Raw genomic sequence first — 15,865 nt, forward strand, 5'->3', positions numbered from 1 at the left:
ATTATTATATTATTATTATGTAAATATGCAAATATAACAATAATATTATATATAATTAATATAATGATTAGCATTAATATAATAATTATAATAATCATAATAGTTATAATAATTATAATAATCTAATAATAATAATTATTATTATTATTATTATGTGCTTGTGTCCCTTTTTTCAGGAGCACTTTGTAAACAACAGACCATGTCAAAAAACGAAATTGATAAAACCATCAAAAGGTTGGCTCAGGCCATGATGCCAGGTTGTATGTTGAGTTTAAATGAAATACTTTGGAAAGATTGGGCAGGCCGTATTCAAACACTTGGCGGGCCGGATGTGGCCCCCGGGCCGTAGTTTGCCCACCCCTGGTCTAAATACACTTTTTTAACATTAGAGCTTTCAAGGCGTGAAATAACAGCCATATTAGACACATTAACATTTGTATGACCAAGTATATAAGATAATAAATAAGATAACATAGACTCACACATTAGAAGTTTTATCGACAGCGTACATTCTGTGTACTTTGGCCATTGCAATACATCATTGTATTGTATTGTAGTAGTGGCTGGAAATAGTTTTACACTCCTATTACACAACATAGTAAGACAAAATAAGAGTAAATAAGCCATTTAATTCATTTATTCGTTCATTTTCTACCGCTTATCCTCACAAGGGTTGCTGGAGCCTATCCCAGCTGTCTTCGGGCTGGACTGGTCGCCAGCCAATCACAGAGCACATACAGACAAACAACCATTCACACTCACATTCATTCATACCTATGGACAATTTGGAGTCGCTAATTAACCTAGCATGTTTTTGGAATGTGGGAGGAAACCGGAGAAAATCCACACATGCAAACTCCACTCATACGTAGATGGCCGAGGGTGGGATTGAACTCGCGTCTCCTAGCTGTGAGGTCTGCACGCAGCCCCCCTGATCAAAGCAGTGTCGGTGTAAATCCCTATGGAACCTTAGTGACGAGTGTCTCACTGAAGAAATACTGACATCTTGTGGCCGATGTAGAGTACTACATTCACTATTAGAATGCTTTTTCTGCCTTTGTTTGTATTTTAGTTTATTTAGTTAGGTCATGTAACAATTTTTATGTTAATTTTGACCGGGAATCAAATCAGAATATGGGCGGGGCTTAACTCATTGTCCATTTGTCTAATGATGATGAAACTTTCAGGATATCTGTTAGCATGGATTCCATAGCAACATGTAAACATACACTTTTATATCATACTATTACTTATTTCCAACTCTTATATGGGATCCGCTACCAATGTGCAGGTCTCCCTCCCCCATTAAGATGAATTTTTTAGTGCATTGCTTTATCTGCAGGCTTATGCGAAGATTATATGAGGTGCCAATGACACCAGCAAGCATGGCTTCACATATTCTATTCTTGCTTTCTAGCCCACGCAGCTAATAAAGACCTTCTATCTGCTCTTTGCAAACTCCCCGGGCATCATTCCAAACTTCTTATCCTTATGTACCAGACCTCTTTGGACCTCTCCATACATATTGTCTTGTGGATGAGCTTTATCAGGAAAACATCACTTCACCGCCATCGCTGCCGCCTCCCGAGTTGTTATCGCGAAGCCCATCACGGTGCAAAGGTTCCCGCCTTGGCGTTACCATCCTGACGGGGCCCTTGAGTCTGACACTTGTTACCTGATGCACATCGAGCTCCGGCTTAATGAAGTGCAAAGTGGATATCTGCAGAGGTTGATAGGAGAAGAGCGACAGAGAGCTCGATGCTAACGCTATCAGCCCGTCGGCACGTTTCACCTCCGTTTATCATCACTTCATCTTGTAATGGACGTCGGGGCACGCTGAATGGGCCGATCGGTGTCCTTCATGCCTTGCACGTCTGGAGAGTTTATCTCGTTATTATTGCAGTTACTTTGTTAGCAGGACTATTCTCTATCTTGAATAGAGCGATTGCAGATTGCATTATTACACAAAATGTACAAAACCGATGTTTGCAACATTTTGTGGAAAGATTTCAGTAAGGGTTCGGATATTGGCGAAAAATACAGTTATGTATTTTTCCGCATGTACAACATCCTAAATCCCAACCAGGAAGTAGCCATTATTTTATTTTCTTTGAAGGTCTACTTCAATATATGGGCATTATTATATTGCTGTAATTATGGAACATTTGGTAATGGTAATGCTTTAATTTCAGATTACAATTGAATGCATCACATAATCAGTTCACAGTTCCACATGTCCGAAAGGAGTAGGAAGAAGCAAAGCTTATTAAATCCTACCCCTCCATCTGGTACTTTTACAATCAGTAACTGTTGCATTACATTTTAAACTGTATTATGGAAAGCAGGAAGTGAACAAACATTTGTTCACTTCCTGCTTTCCATAATACAGTTGGAAAGCAGGAAGTGAACAAACATTTGTTCACTTCCTGCTTTCCATAATACAGTTTAAAATGTAATGTAACAGTTACTGATAATAATACAGTTGGAAAGCAGGAAGTGAACAAACATTTGTTCACTTCCTGCTTTCCATAATACAGTTTAAAATGTAATGTAACAGTTACTGATAATAATACAGTTGGAAAGCAGGAAGTGAACAAATATTTGTTCACTTCCTGCTTTCCATAATACAGTTTAAAATGTAATGTAACAGTTGCTGATTGTAAAAGTACCAGATGGAGGGGTAGGATTTAATAAGCTTTGCTTCTTCCTACTCCTTTTGGACATGTGGAACTGTGAACTGATTATGTGATGCGTTCAATTGTAATTGGATGCATGTTCAAATTAAATAAAACCTTTACCATTACATTTGTTCACTTCCTGCTTTCCATAATACAGTTTACTTTTACAATCAGTAATTGTTTCATTTGTTCACTTCCTGCTTTCCATAATACAGTTTAAGGTTTTTTTTGTTTTTTTAAATAATGTACCTTGTACCGAAGTATGAGGTGATATGACCATACAATGACATTATGTGTACCATAGTAACTGTCAGTATAGTGATATATAAAGCACATCATATTTACATTAGACAGTTACTATGGTACCCATTATGTCATTGTATGGTCATATCACCTTGTACTTTGGTAAGAGGTACATTATTTAAAAAAAAACAAAAACTCTATGTATTATGGAAAGCAGGAAGTGAACAAATGTAGCAGTTACTGATTGTAAAAGTACCAGATGGAGGGGTAGGATTTAATAAGCTTTGATTCTTCCTACTCCTTTTGGACATGTGGAACTGGGAACTGATTATGTGATGCATTCAATTGTAATCTGATGCATGTTCAAATGAAATAAAACTATTACTATTACATTTACAGAAATGATTAAGACCAATTTTCATGACATTTTGCTGCAATTTTTCATTATTTTTTTTATTTTCACAGAAATACTGCATGAATGTTAATGGCAAAAGCCTGGCTTAGTATGCAGGAGGTTTGTGTCTCTTTAAAAAAATAAAAACGTGCTGCAAAAACACTAGTCAAACATCCTCTATATAGAGTCCTCTGGTGTTTTTAAGGATTTTTCTGTAAAAATGCTCGCTTTGATGTCATTTTACGTGCCGCCTTCGGCCCGCCAGTTGCTTTTAATGCTGATCCATCTCCTCCGTTGCATCCAGTGTCCTCCTCTCGCATTAGCAGTCTGTTGCTTGGTCTTTGCTGCTCGCCTCATCGGAACTGTCGAGGCTTTTATGCACTCCATACACTCAATTATCCCTCCACCTTTCTATGCATTTTACGATCCATCTATGTATTGATTGTGCATATGCCCGAGTTCTACCTGCTTCCTGTTTATTCAAAAACATGTTTTTTTTTTTTTTAATGTGACGTGATGTCAAGCATTGTCATTAGCATTCATAAGACAGCCATGTCCCAGTGTGTGGAGCCTGTATGAATACATGATTATGCATGCACTGATTGTAATAGTGGGAAAGTGCTATTATACAGACAATAGTGCTTTCTGGTGTTGCTCTTGCGTGTGTTTGCTTGCACGCCGTGTGCACAAACACATGAATTAACCCTTGGCATGTTTCTCTTCCAGCACATGCCAGGGCCTGTTATCCCAAACAAGGTAACTCACTCATGCATTTTTTTTTTTTTTAATTCCTCTATTCACTTCATTTGTTCGTACGTTTGCTTTTTGGGCTGTGTTGTCTGTTAAATGGAGAAAGGTTGAAAGGGGCGGGGCGAATCATGTCGAGGAAGAGCGACAATGAGGACGGAGCTGTGCCGAGCGTTGAATTTCAATCAGGTTGTGCTTCCAAAGAGGATCATTAAAGGCACTTAAGATTTAAAAAAAAAAAAAAACAGCAACATAAGTTCAGTTGGCGTCTCTTCCTGTTTGAGTTATGGCAAAAGCTTTTTTACTTTACCGCCATTTTTCTTGCTTTGCCAGCACTTGGAATGAATACTTGCACAAGGGAACTGCCTGGTGTCTTAACATCCCATCCCGTCTCTTTCTCTGCCTCCCTTTTTCTTCTGTGTGTGTGTGTGTGTGTGTGTGTGTGTGTGTGTGTCCTCGCCCTGGAATCACTTCCTCTTTGCACACTCCCTTCGTCCCGCAGACCCTGAGCGCGGTGGCACTCACATGATCTCCACAGATGACCTGGAATACCCTCGGGAGTACCGGACGCTGGGCAACAGCGGCCGGCGGTTCTCCAACGTGGGCCTGGTGCACACGTCGGAGCACCGGCACACGGTCACGGCGGCCCAGAGCCTGGAGGCTCTCACCAACCTGCACAAGGCCGACATGGAGCGCAAACGGGACGCCTTCATGGACCACCTGAAGAGCAAGTACCAGCAGCAGCAGCAGCATCAGCAGCAGCTGCAGCATCAGCACCACAACCCGCCCTCGCCATCGCCCTCACACGCCAGCATGAGGGGAGGCTCGGAGAGGGCCGCGAGGGAACAGGTAAGCACCTTGACATGCACGTGTTTAGGGGTAGTACTGTGAGTACTGGAAGTACTGGGAGTACTGGCTAATTCAGAACCTCCCAGTTCAAACAATGTGTTCACACCTTGAAATCATTTTCACGTGAATAATAGTTTAGTATTAGCAAGTTACATTGATCATCACATGTTTACACTTCAACATGTCTGAAAAGGAGTAGGAAGAAGCAGAAGTTAGTTATTAATATGGGTTTCAAACTGTCCACATCATTTAACATGTACTAACTGTACAGACGTTTTGGTAATTTTATCATAAAAGTGCAAAAAGAAGATAACCAAGATGTCCAAATAAATTAGTTTAGTAATAGGTGGCGCTACACAACTATGGGTGGCGCTACACACCAATGGGTGGTGCTACACAATTATAGGTGGCGCTACACAATTATGGGTGGCGCTACACAATTATAGGTGGCGCTACACAATTATGGGTGGCGCTACACAACTATACTATGGGTGGCACTACCCAACTATGGGTGACGCTACCCAACTATGGGTGGCGCTACCCAACTATGGGTGGTGCTACCAAACTATGGGTGGCGCTACACAACTATGGGTGGCGCTACCCAACTATGGGTGGCGCGACCCAACTATGGGTGGCGCTACCCAACTATGGGTGGCGCTACCCAACTATGGGTGGTTCTACACAATTATGGGTGCTGCTACACAAGTATGGGTGTCGCTACACAACTATGGGTGTGATGGTGCTACACAACTACGGGTGGCGCGACACAACTACGGGTGGCGCTACACAACTACGGGTGTCACTACACAACAATGGGTGGCGCTACACAACAGTGGGTGGCACTACACAATTATGGGTGGTGCTACACAACTATGGGTGCGATGGTGCTACACAACTATGGGTGGCGCTACACGACTATGGATGTCACTACACAACAATGGGTGGCACTACACAATTATGGTTGGCACTACACAATTATGGGTGGCGCTACACAACTATGGGTGGTGCCACACAACTATGGGTGCGGTGGTGTTACACAACTATGGGTGCGGTGGTGCTACACAACTATGGGTGGCGCTACACAGCTATGGGTGGGATGGTGCCACACAGCTATGGGTGGCGCTACACAACTATGGGTGGTCCTACACAATTGTAGGTGGCGTTACACAACCAAGGGTGGCGCTACACAGCTATAGATGGCACTACACAGCTACGGGTGGCGCTACACAACTACACAGTGTGTACGGTACTTACTACTACACATAAGTGTGTACCACAAAGGCAGGTATAATGCAGTAATAATAATAATAATATAATAATGTGATAGTGAGATATGATGTTGACATGATCTTTAAACTTAGCATGCACAGCCCAGGAAACATTATAAATGTTTTTTTTTCTCCTCCCTGACTCAAGTGGCCAATTATGCAAATGAGATGATGATGTCATTTAACACCACAGATAGTTTGCAGTCCTGTGAGAAACAGTGTGTGTCAACATTGGTGGTATTTGTTTATTTAAAGGTAAATGAGTGACAAATGAGAAAGGGAGGGGGGGAGAGAGAGAGGCAGGTGGAGTCCACAGTTGCCGTGGCAACCGCTCCCACACACTGCAAGCGAGGCTATCGCGTTGCAAAGGTCAGACTGCACAGATGAGCAGCATTCTCGGATTAAAGAAGAAGAAGAAGAAGAAGGTGGAGGACAAATCCCGAGGTGACGTCGCATTTCCAGTGCATGGGTCTGCTGGAGGGCGGGGACTCCTGCATGTGCAGCTCTCTCGGAGCTCAGGAGGAGGAGGAGGAGGAGTAGAGGAGGAGAGCTGAGGGGAGGGAGGAGCTGTAGAGGAGCGCTGCAACCAGTCAGGCAAGCCCCGCCGCTCAATTAGCCAGCAGCGGCACGAGCCAGACGGCCATCTGCAAGAGAGTCCATGCGCTGATGTCGTAATGAATTAAATAAAGAGTTGCTCTGTGTGGAGGAGGGGGGGGGGGACGGAGGGGAGGCTTGAGGAAGCCGGAGGAAAGGGAAGAGATGGACTCGCTGCACCTGACGGACAAGCGAGGATGAATGGAGCGCTGCACCGGTGCAGGTGAGACCCACTGCACTTGTTGTGTTGGTTGTAGTGTAGTGTAGTGTAGTGTCGTGGTCACAGTGTGTACATTTAGCAGTACAGCATCCCTAGTTTGGGTATTGTGTGTGTTATTGAGCCGTGGTGCTGAGGCTGGGAGGTGTGCAGGGGGCTGTTTGGGGATGACGACATGAGTGGAGGAAGGGTGCATCGAAGTAGTGAGTGGAGCCTGCTTTACATGCCGGTCAGGTAAAGCTCAGCTCTGTGCCTTGCATGCATGCATGAGTGTGGGCAGATGTTTCCACCAGTGTCGCCTTTTCTCCAAAATGTCCCTCCGAGTGAAGACTCCATAGGTCAATAATTATTCTTGCGGCTGCACCGTAAAGAATGGAGGTGTGTCGGCTTGACAATGACGGAGAAGAGAAGCCATCACACTTGTTTGTCTGTGTGCCACAAAGTAAAGTCAATAAAGTTGTCTGAGCAAGGCAAGAGTAAATATTTATGATGGAGCGCCACTGAAATCCTGCTGGCACTTGTTGGATTATGTTTGTTATTGTCGTATGGAGATGAAGTACACACACGGCAAAATCATGTCTGCTATCATATCTGTTGGAAGCTTACACAATATTTAACTGCTGCCAAATACTCTATGTCATGCTTTTTGTGATTATTTTCTCAAGGCAGGGGTGTCTAAAGTGGAGTCGGGGGGCCGTTTTCAGTCCTTTGGCATATTCGTAATATTGAAAAATATAAGTCAATATTTGCTTTGTGACCAGTAACACAAAGCTAAGATGTGGATGTTTGTTCAGATAGTTTAGCACGTTGGGTTGGTTTCAGCATCTTTTAAAGCAAAAATATCAAAATTTAAATGCATTAAAAAAACATATTTGTAGGTGGCGTTACACAACTAAGGGTGGTGCTACCCAACTATAGGTGGTGCTACACAACTATGGGTGGACCTACACAATTGTAGGTGGCGTTACACAACTATGGGTGGTGCTACCCAACTATAGGTGGGGCTACACAACTATGGGTGGACCTACACAATTGTAGATGGTGTTACACAACTAAGGGTGGTGCTACACAACTATAGGTGGGGCTACACAACTATGGGTGGACCTACACAATTGTAGATGGTGTTACACAACTAAGGGTGGCGCTACACAACTATGGGTGGGGTGGTGCTACACAGCTGTGGGTGGCGCTACACAATTATGGGTGGCGCTACACACCGATGGATGGCGCTACACAACTATGGGTGGCGCTACACAACTATGGGTGGCGCTACACAGCTATGGGTGGCGCTACACAGCTATGGGTGGGGTGGTGCTACACAGCTATGGGTGGCGCTACACACCGATGGGTGGCGCTACACAATTAAGGGTGGCGCTACACACCTATGGGTGGCCCTACACAATTGTAGATGGCGTTACACAATTAAGGGTGGCGCTACACACCTATGGGTGGCCCTACACAATTGTAGATGGCGTTACACAACTAAGGGTGGCGCTACACAGCTATGGGTGGGGTGGTGCAACACAGCTGTGGGTGGCGCTACACAATTATGGGTGGCGCTACACAATTATGGGTGGCGCTACACACCGATGGATGGCGCTACACACCGATGGGTGGCGCTACACACCGATACACAACTATGGGTGGCCCTACACAATTGTAGATGGCGTTACACAACTAAGGGTGGCGCTACACAGTTATGGGTGGGGTGGTGCAACACAGCTGTGGGTGGCACTACACAATTATGGGTGGCGCTACACACCGATGGATGGCACTACACAGCTATGGGTGGCGCTACACACCGATGGGTGGCGCTACACAATTAAGGGTGGCGCTACACACCTATGGGTGGCCCTACACAATTGTAGATGGCGTTACACAACTAAGGGTGGCGCTACACAGCTATGGGTGGGGTGGTGCAACACAGCTGTGGGTGGCGCTACACAATTATGGGTGGCGCTACACAATTATGGGTGGCGCTACACACCGATGGATGGCGCTACACACCGATGGGTGGCGCTACACACCGATACACAACTATGGGTGGCCCTACACAATTGTAGATGGCGTTACACAACTAAGGGTGGCGCTACACAGCTATGGGTGGGGTGGTGCAACACAGCTGTGGGTGGCGCTACACAATTATGGGTGGCGCTACACACCGATGGATGGCACTACACAACTATGGGTGGCGCTACACAGCTATGGGTGGGGTGGCGCTACACACCGATGGGTGGCGCTACACACCGATGGGTGGCGCTACACACCGATGGGTGGCGCTACACACCGATACACAACTATGGGTGGTCCTACACAAATGTAGGTGGCGTTACACAGCTAAGGGTAGCGCTACACAGCTATAGGTGGCACTACACAGCTACGGTGGCGCTACACAACTACACAACAGTATACTGTACTGTACTACTACACATGATAAGGGATAAAATATCAAAATTTAAATGCAATAAAAAAACATAACATAACATTAAAAAAATAAGATATGCTAACACAATGCTTATTCAGCTACACAAAAAATAAACATAAACAGAAAAGATGCCCAGTATTTATGTAACATAAACAGTTTTTTCATTTATAAGTCGCAGGAACAGCCAACCTATGAAAAAAAGTGCGACTTATACTCCGGAAAATACGTTAATTTGTCAAATATTAATGTCAGTTGTTTTGGATTATTTTAGCAACTTTATGGTACATATAAAAATAAAGAAGGTATCCCATAAGAACAACCTATGTAGAGTATAACTGTCAACAAATAACATTCAATATTTCATTTTTTGTTAAAAAAAATTAAGAAAAAAAGGAGAAAAAAAAAAGAAAAAAACTTAAAAAATTAGGTTGAAAATTAACTAATTAAAAATAAACACCGTATCCGGCTTTGGAATCCTTTGTCATATAATTTCATAAAGTGGACCAATCTTCATAATGTTAAATATTACAAAACAGTAACGTTTTATGTAATAGTACTCTTACTGCTGCTCATAGTAATACTCATAAACATTCCAATCATACTGTATATTGTTATGTAACATGAAACTGATGCTTAATGTTGCTTCAAAATGACAGACAAACCATGAAAAGTCCATTTTTTTCAATTCATATTTCACTTCTGCGTCAGGAGATATTAATACCCGGTGAGGCTGAATGATTACTGAGAAGCGCCCGCAGATAAGAATAATCACTAGAATAAATGTTGGGATTTAACATTAAAATTCATGAACACTGCCCACTCTTTTTTTTTTTTTTTTTTTCCTGAATTTATCATATGGAGGTATTTCCGGGGCGAGTGGATCCTGGTTCTGACTTCCATTTTAATGGCGGGAGCTTACCTCCCGAGACCCTTAGTTCCTCTTGTGCGCCCCACTTCATGCATGGCAGCGAGACAGGAAGTTGGAGTGCATAAATGACACATACTGCCGAACGGATGCAAGCAAAATGGTGTCTGTCAAGAATATTAATGAGCTGCGTAGCCAGGGTTGAGGAAAAGATGGCGTTTTGTATAGGATGCACTTCAACGCTCGTATACTGAATACTAACCAACACTTCCTCTCTTCTTCTTATGCTTTCCACTGGAAACCTCACAGCAACAACCCAACTACTGGAGCTTTAAGGTGAGTACTGCATGTCATAGAATATAGAATATGAATGAGTAACATTCAGTAAACATTCAAAAAAATCAAAATATCAAAAAAAAACAAATAACAAACAAGAACCGGGATATAACTTTCCCACTTTTGGACAGATTTAGTCCAGATACTCAATTGTTTTAGGCCACCATTAAAAGTAAAAGTACACATAATGTACACTGCAAAACTGCTGCTCAAGCTCAGTGATCAATTATATAATAATCATGATTATATTATTAATTAGCCTATTATTATTACTATCATCATTATTCTTCTTCTGGTTATTACTACTACTACTACTACTACTACTACTACTACTACTACTACTAGTGGCTTATTAGTATTAATAATAAGTATTATTAGTATTAGTATTGGCTTATTAGTTTAGCCAATAAGCAGGCTAATACTAGCCTACTACTACTACTAGTAGTAGTAGTAGACTAGTTAGTAGGCTAATGCTAGCCTACTACTAGTAGTAGTAGTATTACTAGTAGTAGTACTATTACTACTACTAGTAGTAGTAATAGTAGTAGTAGTAGTAGTAGTAGTATTAGTAGTATTAGTAGGCTAATACTAGCCTACTACTACTAGTAGTAATAGTAGGCTAGTATTAGCTTGCTTATTAGCTTGCTTATTAGCCTGCTTTTGCCTTATTATATGAAATTTGTCCAAGATTTTTTTTGTAAAAAAAAAAAAAAATATCCATAAAAAATTTTTAAAAATCAATAAAAAAATATGACATTTTTTTAGGCCTAAACAAATTTTTTTAGGCCTAAAAATACAGGCCTAAAAATTACAGCAACGTAACATGGAGGACAAAAACAACAACATTAGCATAGCTACGTGACGCTACAGTGCTAACATTACACTCCCATTCAAACAGCAAAATCATGCTAGGTTTGCCTATTTTGTTGAAGTAAAAACAAAGAGATCGAACTCGGTCTGTAGCGAACTGACTTGCCACAGCTATTTTAAGACGTGTAGAGAAGCATGGCGGACGTATACACGGGGCAAAAAGCTAAAAAGCTGAGCACATCTTCTCTCAAAAATGATGCAAACAGGTAAGGGAGATGTGCTCACAAACAGGCTCCAGGGACATGTATTACTTTTAGAAAAAAAATTTTTCGGTTTATTTTGAATGCATCATGAAGCCATGTCATTTTGACGGCCTTTGAGCATGATGGAAACACGACAGCGTGACCTCCAATCTGTCTGTCTGGTCAACTGTCAAGGCTCCTGCATGCATATATATATACAGTGTGTGTGTGTGTGTGTGTTTAGAGGGTTATGGAGGCGGCCATGTCAGGGTTGACAACAGCTTAAACTTCCCTTGCTCCGTTTAATCTGCCGTCGACTATTCCTAGAGGATTTATGATCAACCCCGTCAACCCCGTCAACCCCCCCCCCTCCCACGGTAATATTTGGTAAAAACGTGACTTCCCCTGATGTGAGGAGAAATAAGCAGCGTTAAGACGTATAGATCACCTCAAGTCGGTCTCCCGCGGACCATTGTCCGTCACGGAAGTCGTCAGGGAGGGGGTCGTGCTAAACAATGCAACTATCGATGTGTGAGAGTGCATTGAAAGTAAAAAAAAATAAAAATAAAAAAAGTCCTCAGGCTTATCTGCGGTGTATTTTTTCCCCTCCATTCCAGCTCGGCTCTCAGCGTGACAGGGTGGAAATGTCACCGAATATCAATAGCCGTGTTCCTTGACCCGTAGTGGGAGGCGCGGCAGTTTATCTATCACTCGGAGGATTTTTATTCCCGGCGTGATTGATGGGAATTAGAGCGCCGTTCGCAAGCTAAATGATAACCTTTGCTTTTATCGTTCTGCGTGATTTAGCTCCAGCAATTAGATTCGAACTTTGTTTATTATGGCAACATTTTACAAGACAAATAAGCAAACTGTGGCCATCATTAAAACCGTCTTAAGCAACATTTAAGTTCACCGATATATATATATAAAATACATTGATAAAGTGTTGAAAATATAAACAATAAACTGTCTACACACTATTTGATAAGCCACAACTAATGTCAGCGAGAGAGGAAGCCTTACTCTACAGTCACTCATCCACTTCCTGTTCTATGGTCGTCATCATATTTTACATAGTTTGCCATCACCAGTACCCTACTGTAGTAACAAACACAAAGATTAAACTAACTTTTACTGATATTTTTTCCACCCAAATTGTCATCCATTTTACTGTAGTGGGTTTCAGCGACCCCCCCCCCCCCCTCCAAGAATTTAATAATTTCTGGATTTTATATATATATATATATATATATAAAATACATCGAAAATACATTGAAAATATAAACAATAAACTATCTACACACTATTTGATAAGCCACAACTAATGTCAGCGAGAGAGGAAGCCTTACTCTACAGTCACTCATCCACTTCCTGTTCTATGGTCGTCATCATATTTTACATAGTTTGCCATCACCAGTACCCTACTGTAGTAACAAACACAAAGATTAAACTAACTTTTACTGATATTTTTTCCACCCAAATTGTCATCCATTTTACTGTAGTGGGTTTCAGCGACCCCCCCCCCTCCAAGAATTTAATAATTTCTGGATTTTATATATATATATATATATATATATATATATATATATAATACATCGAAAATACATTGAAAATATAAACAATAAACTATCTACACACTATTTGATAAGCCACAACTAATGTCAGCGAGAGAGGAAGCCTTACTCTACAGTCACTCATCCACTTCCTGTTCTATGGTCGTCATCATATTTTACATAGTTTGCCATCACCAGTTACTGTACTAACAAACACAAAGATCGAACTAACTTTTACTGATATTTTTTCCACTCAAATTGTCATCCATTTCACTGTAATGGGTTTCAGCGACCCCCCCCCCTCCTCGATCTTCCCATAAAGTCTCCCGACCCCCCCCAACACACACACACACACACTTTGAAAAGCACTGCTGTAACAAGTTAGCTTCCATTCTGCTGTTGATGTACAGTATGGGGGAACACAGCATCTAAATGTAAACAAACAATGCATTATGGGATATCCCCAGCTGGACTAAGTCAATATGACAGCATATCCGAGAGATGATTCAGGTCATCGCATTCTCAGAAAATCTTAATTTGTTTGCCACACGGTGTCCTCAAATGTTCCTGGCGTTTAAAGAGAGAATATACGTTAAGCTTATTTCTCCTCCTTCAACATGGCTGACACCTCATTTCACACTAAAGCGCTTTAAAGCCCGACTCCCAAGATCTTCTCCGCCGGCAGGAAAAATAAAGCACAAGTGCAAATGTTTATATAATGGCTCTTCATAGTAATAGTTTGAGCTTGTGGGCACCGGGGCGATGCACAGGTAGAAGAAAATAAACACATTCCAGGGCTATTTGATGCCATCACTGCAATTTGCTTCTGCTAATAGAGAGCCACTGTAGTCCACTGGGGTGTATTGTATCGGGGGGGTTGTGTATCCAGGCAGAAGATTGGCCTCAGAGTGGGGGGGACATTAGAGAGTCGAATAATGAAGGTGGGCAAGGAGCGTTACTGATCTTTGACTGCTGTTTTTAAGGCCCGATTTGACAAAATGCTAGCTTTATCTTGCCATATACGGGATCTTTGCTGATCGTCTACCAAAACACTAATCAAAGATCCTCTATATGGCAGGATGAAGCTGCCGTTTTTTACAGTACGGCCATAAAAACAGCAGTCAAGGGTCCTCTATACGAGGGGTCCCCAACCTTTTCCCATAGGTGTGATGGGAAATTAAATTAAATTAAATTAAATTAAATTAAATTAAATTAAATTAAATTAAATTAAATTAAATTAAATTAAATTAAATTAAATTAAATTAAATTAAATTAAAAATGAGTCATTAATAAATTATTTATTATTTCTGTCCAGCCCGGGAGCAAATGCGGACCAGTACCGGTCCCCGGCCTGGTGGTTGGGGACCCCTGCTCTATAGCGTCCCATAGGTGTGATGGGAGACAGTTAATAAGTTAAATTAAATTAAATTTAATTTAATTAAATTACGACTCATTAAAAATGAGTCGTTAATAAATTATTTATTATTTCTGTCCGGCCCGGTAGCAAATGCGGACCGGTACCGGTCCCCGACCCGGCAGTTGGGGACCCCTGCTCTATAGCGTCCCATAGGTGTGATGGGAGACAGTTATTAAATTAAATTAAATTAAAAATTTAAAATGCGTCGTTAATAAATTATTTATTATTTCGGTCCGGCCCGGTAGCAAATGCGGACCGGTACCGGTCCCCGACCCGGCAGTTGGGGACCCCTGCTCTATAGCGTCCCATAGGTGTGATGGGAGACAGTTATTAAATTAAATTAAATTAAATTAAATTAAATTAAATTAAATTAAATTAAATTAAATTAAATATTAAAAATTTGTCGTTAATAAATTATTTATTATTTCGGTCTGGCCCGGTAGCAAATGCGGACCGGTACCGGTCCCCGGCCCGGCAGTTGGGAACCCCTGCTCTATAGCGTCATTGTCAACTGGTGGGTTTTTGGACTTGATCCTCAAAAACAGCAGTGTAACATTGACATGGGGCTTTTGGGTTTTCAATGAATTTTCCACAATAAAAACAAAGATGGCAATCATATGACAGCGGCATTCATATGTTACATTATTTTCTATCTATCATTTCTACCTAATATGTTTTTTTTAATTATGTTAAAGAACCCAAGTTTTAAATAATCATTGCAGTTAATCAATGTACGACACAAACACAGCATGGTCGTCACCCCCGTAGGAACACACACAGGCTTATCGGTCGAAACGGGTGTTCCTCCACATGTTTACAAAGTGACCGCTATCACACGACCCTCGTGTGTGTGTGTGTGTGTGTGTGTGAATAATGCATGACAGTGGCAGAAGGCAGACCCATATAGAGAGCGGTATCAAGTCAGCGATAGCTTTAGGCACAAATGATGAATAATGTAGCGGACTTCCTTTGATGCAAAACACTGCTGATGGATTCATGGCGGGCTAATAAACAGTAATGTGACTTCAAGCTAGTTTCAACGTTTAGGGGGAATTAAGTGAAGAAGAAACATTTTATTGGCTCCCTTGAGGCAAAGGCACTTTTTTTTATTCATGCTGGCTGACATACTATGTAGGATCTACATATATGTTATGTATACGCCAGTGGTGTCATTAGGCCTATTTTAGGGGGACTTTAGCCCCCCTAAATAATTTTATATTTTTTTTA

At 41.7% G+C, this 15,865-nt stretch overlaps 1 protein-coding gene across 12 annotated transcripts in view; it reads left to right on the forward strand.

The window, feature by feature from the left end:
* Positions 1 to 15,865, forward strand: part of srcin1a (SRC kinase signaling inhibitor 1a) — a 103,911-nt gene that overhangs the window by 58,287 nt on the left and 29,759 nt on the right. For 9 of the 12 annotated variants that reach the window (XM_078797413.1, XM_078797420.1, XM_058048672.2 and 6 more), the window contains exons 2-4: positions 4,042 to 4,071; positions 4,565 to 4,911; positions 10,590 to 10,616. In XM_078797413.1, the coding sequence (XP_078653539.1) occupies positions 4,042 to 4,071; positions 4,565 to 4,911; positions 10,590 to 10,616 (404 nt within the window). Of the gene's footprint in view, positions 1 to 4,041; positions 4,072 to 4,564; positions 4,912 to 6,899; positions 6,997 to 10,589; positions 10,617 to 15,865 lie in introns of those variants that run through there. The other 3 variants (XM_078797415.1, XM_078797412.1, XM_078797419.1) reach the window with 2 other exon arrangements.

The sequence above is a fragment of the Doryrhamphus excisus genome, linkage group LG16 (assembly GCF_037039965.1).
Source record: "Doryrhamphus excisus strain RoL-2023G ecotype Guam linkage group LG16, RoL_Dexc_Guam_v1.1, whole genome shotgun sequence".
Taxonomy (NCBI): Eukaryota; Metazoa; Chordata; class Actinopteri; order Syngnathiformes; family Syngnathidae; genus Doryrhamphus; species Doryrhamphus excisus.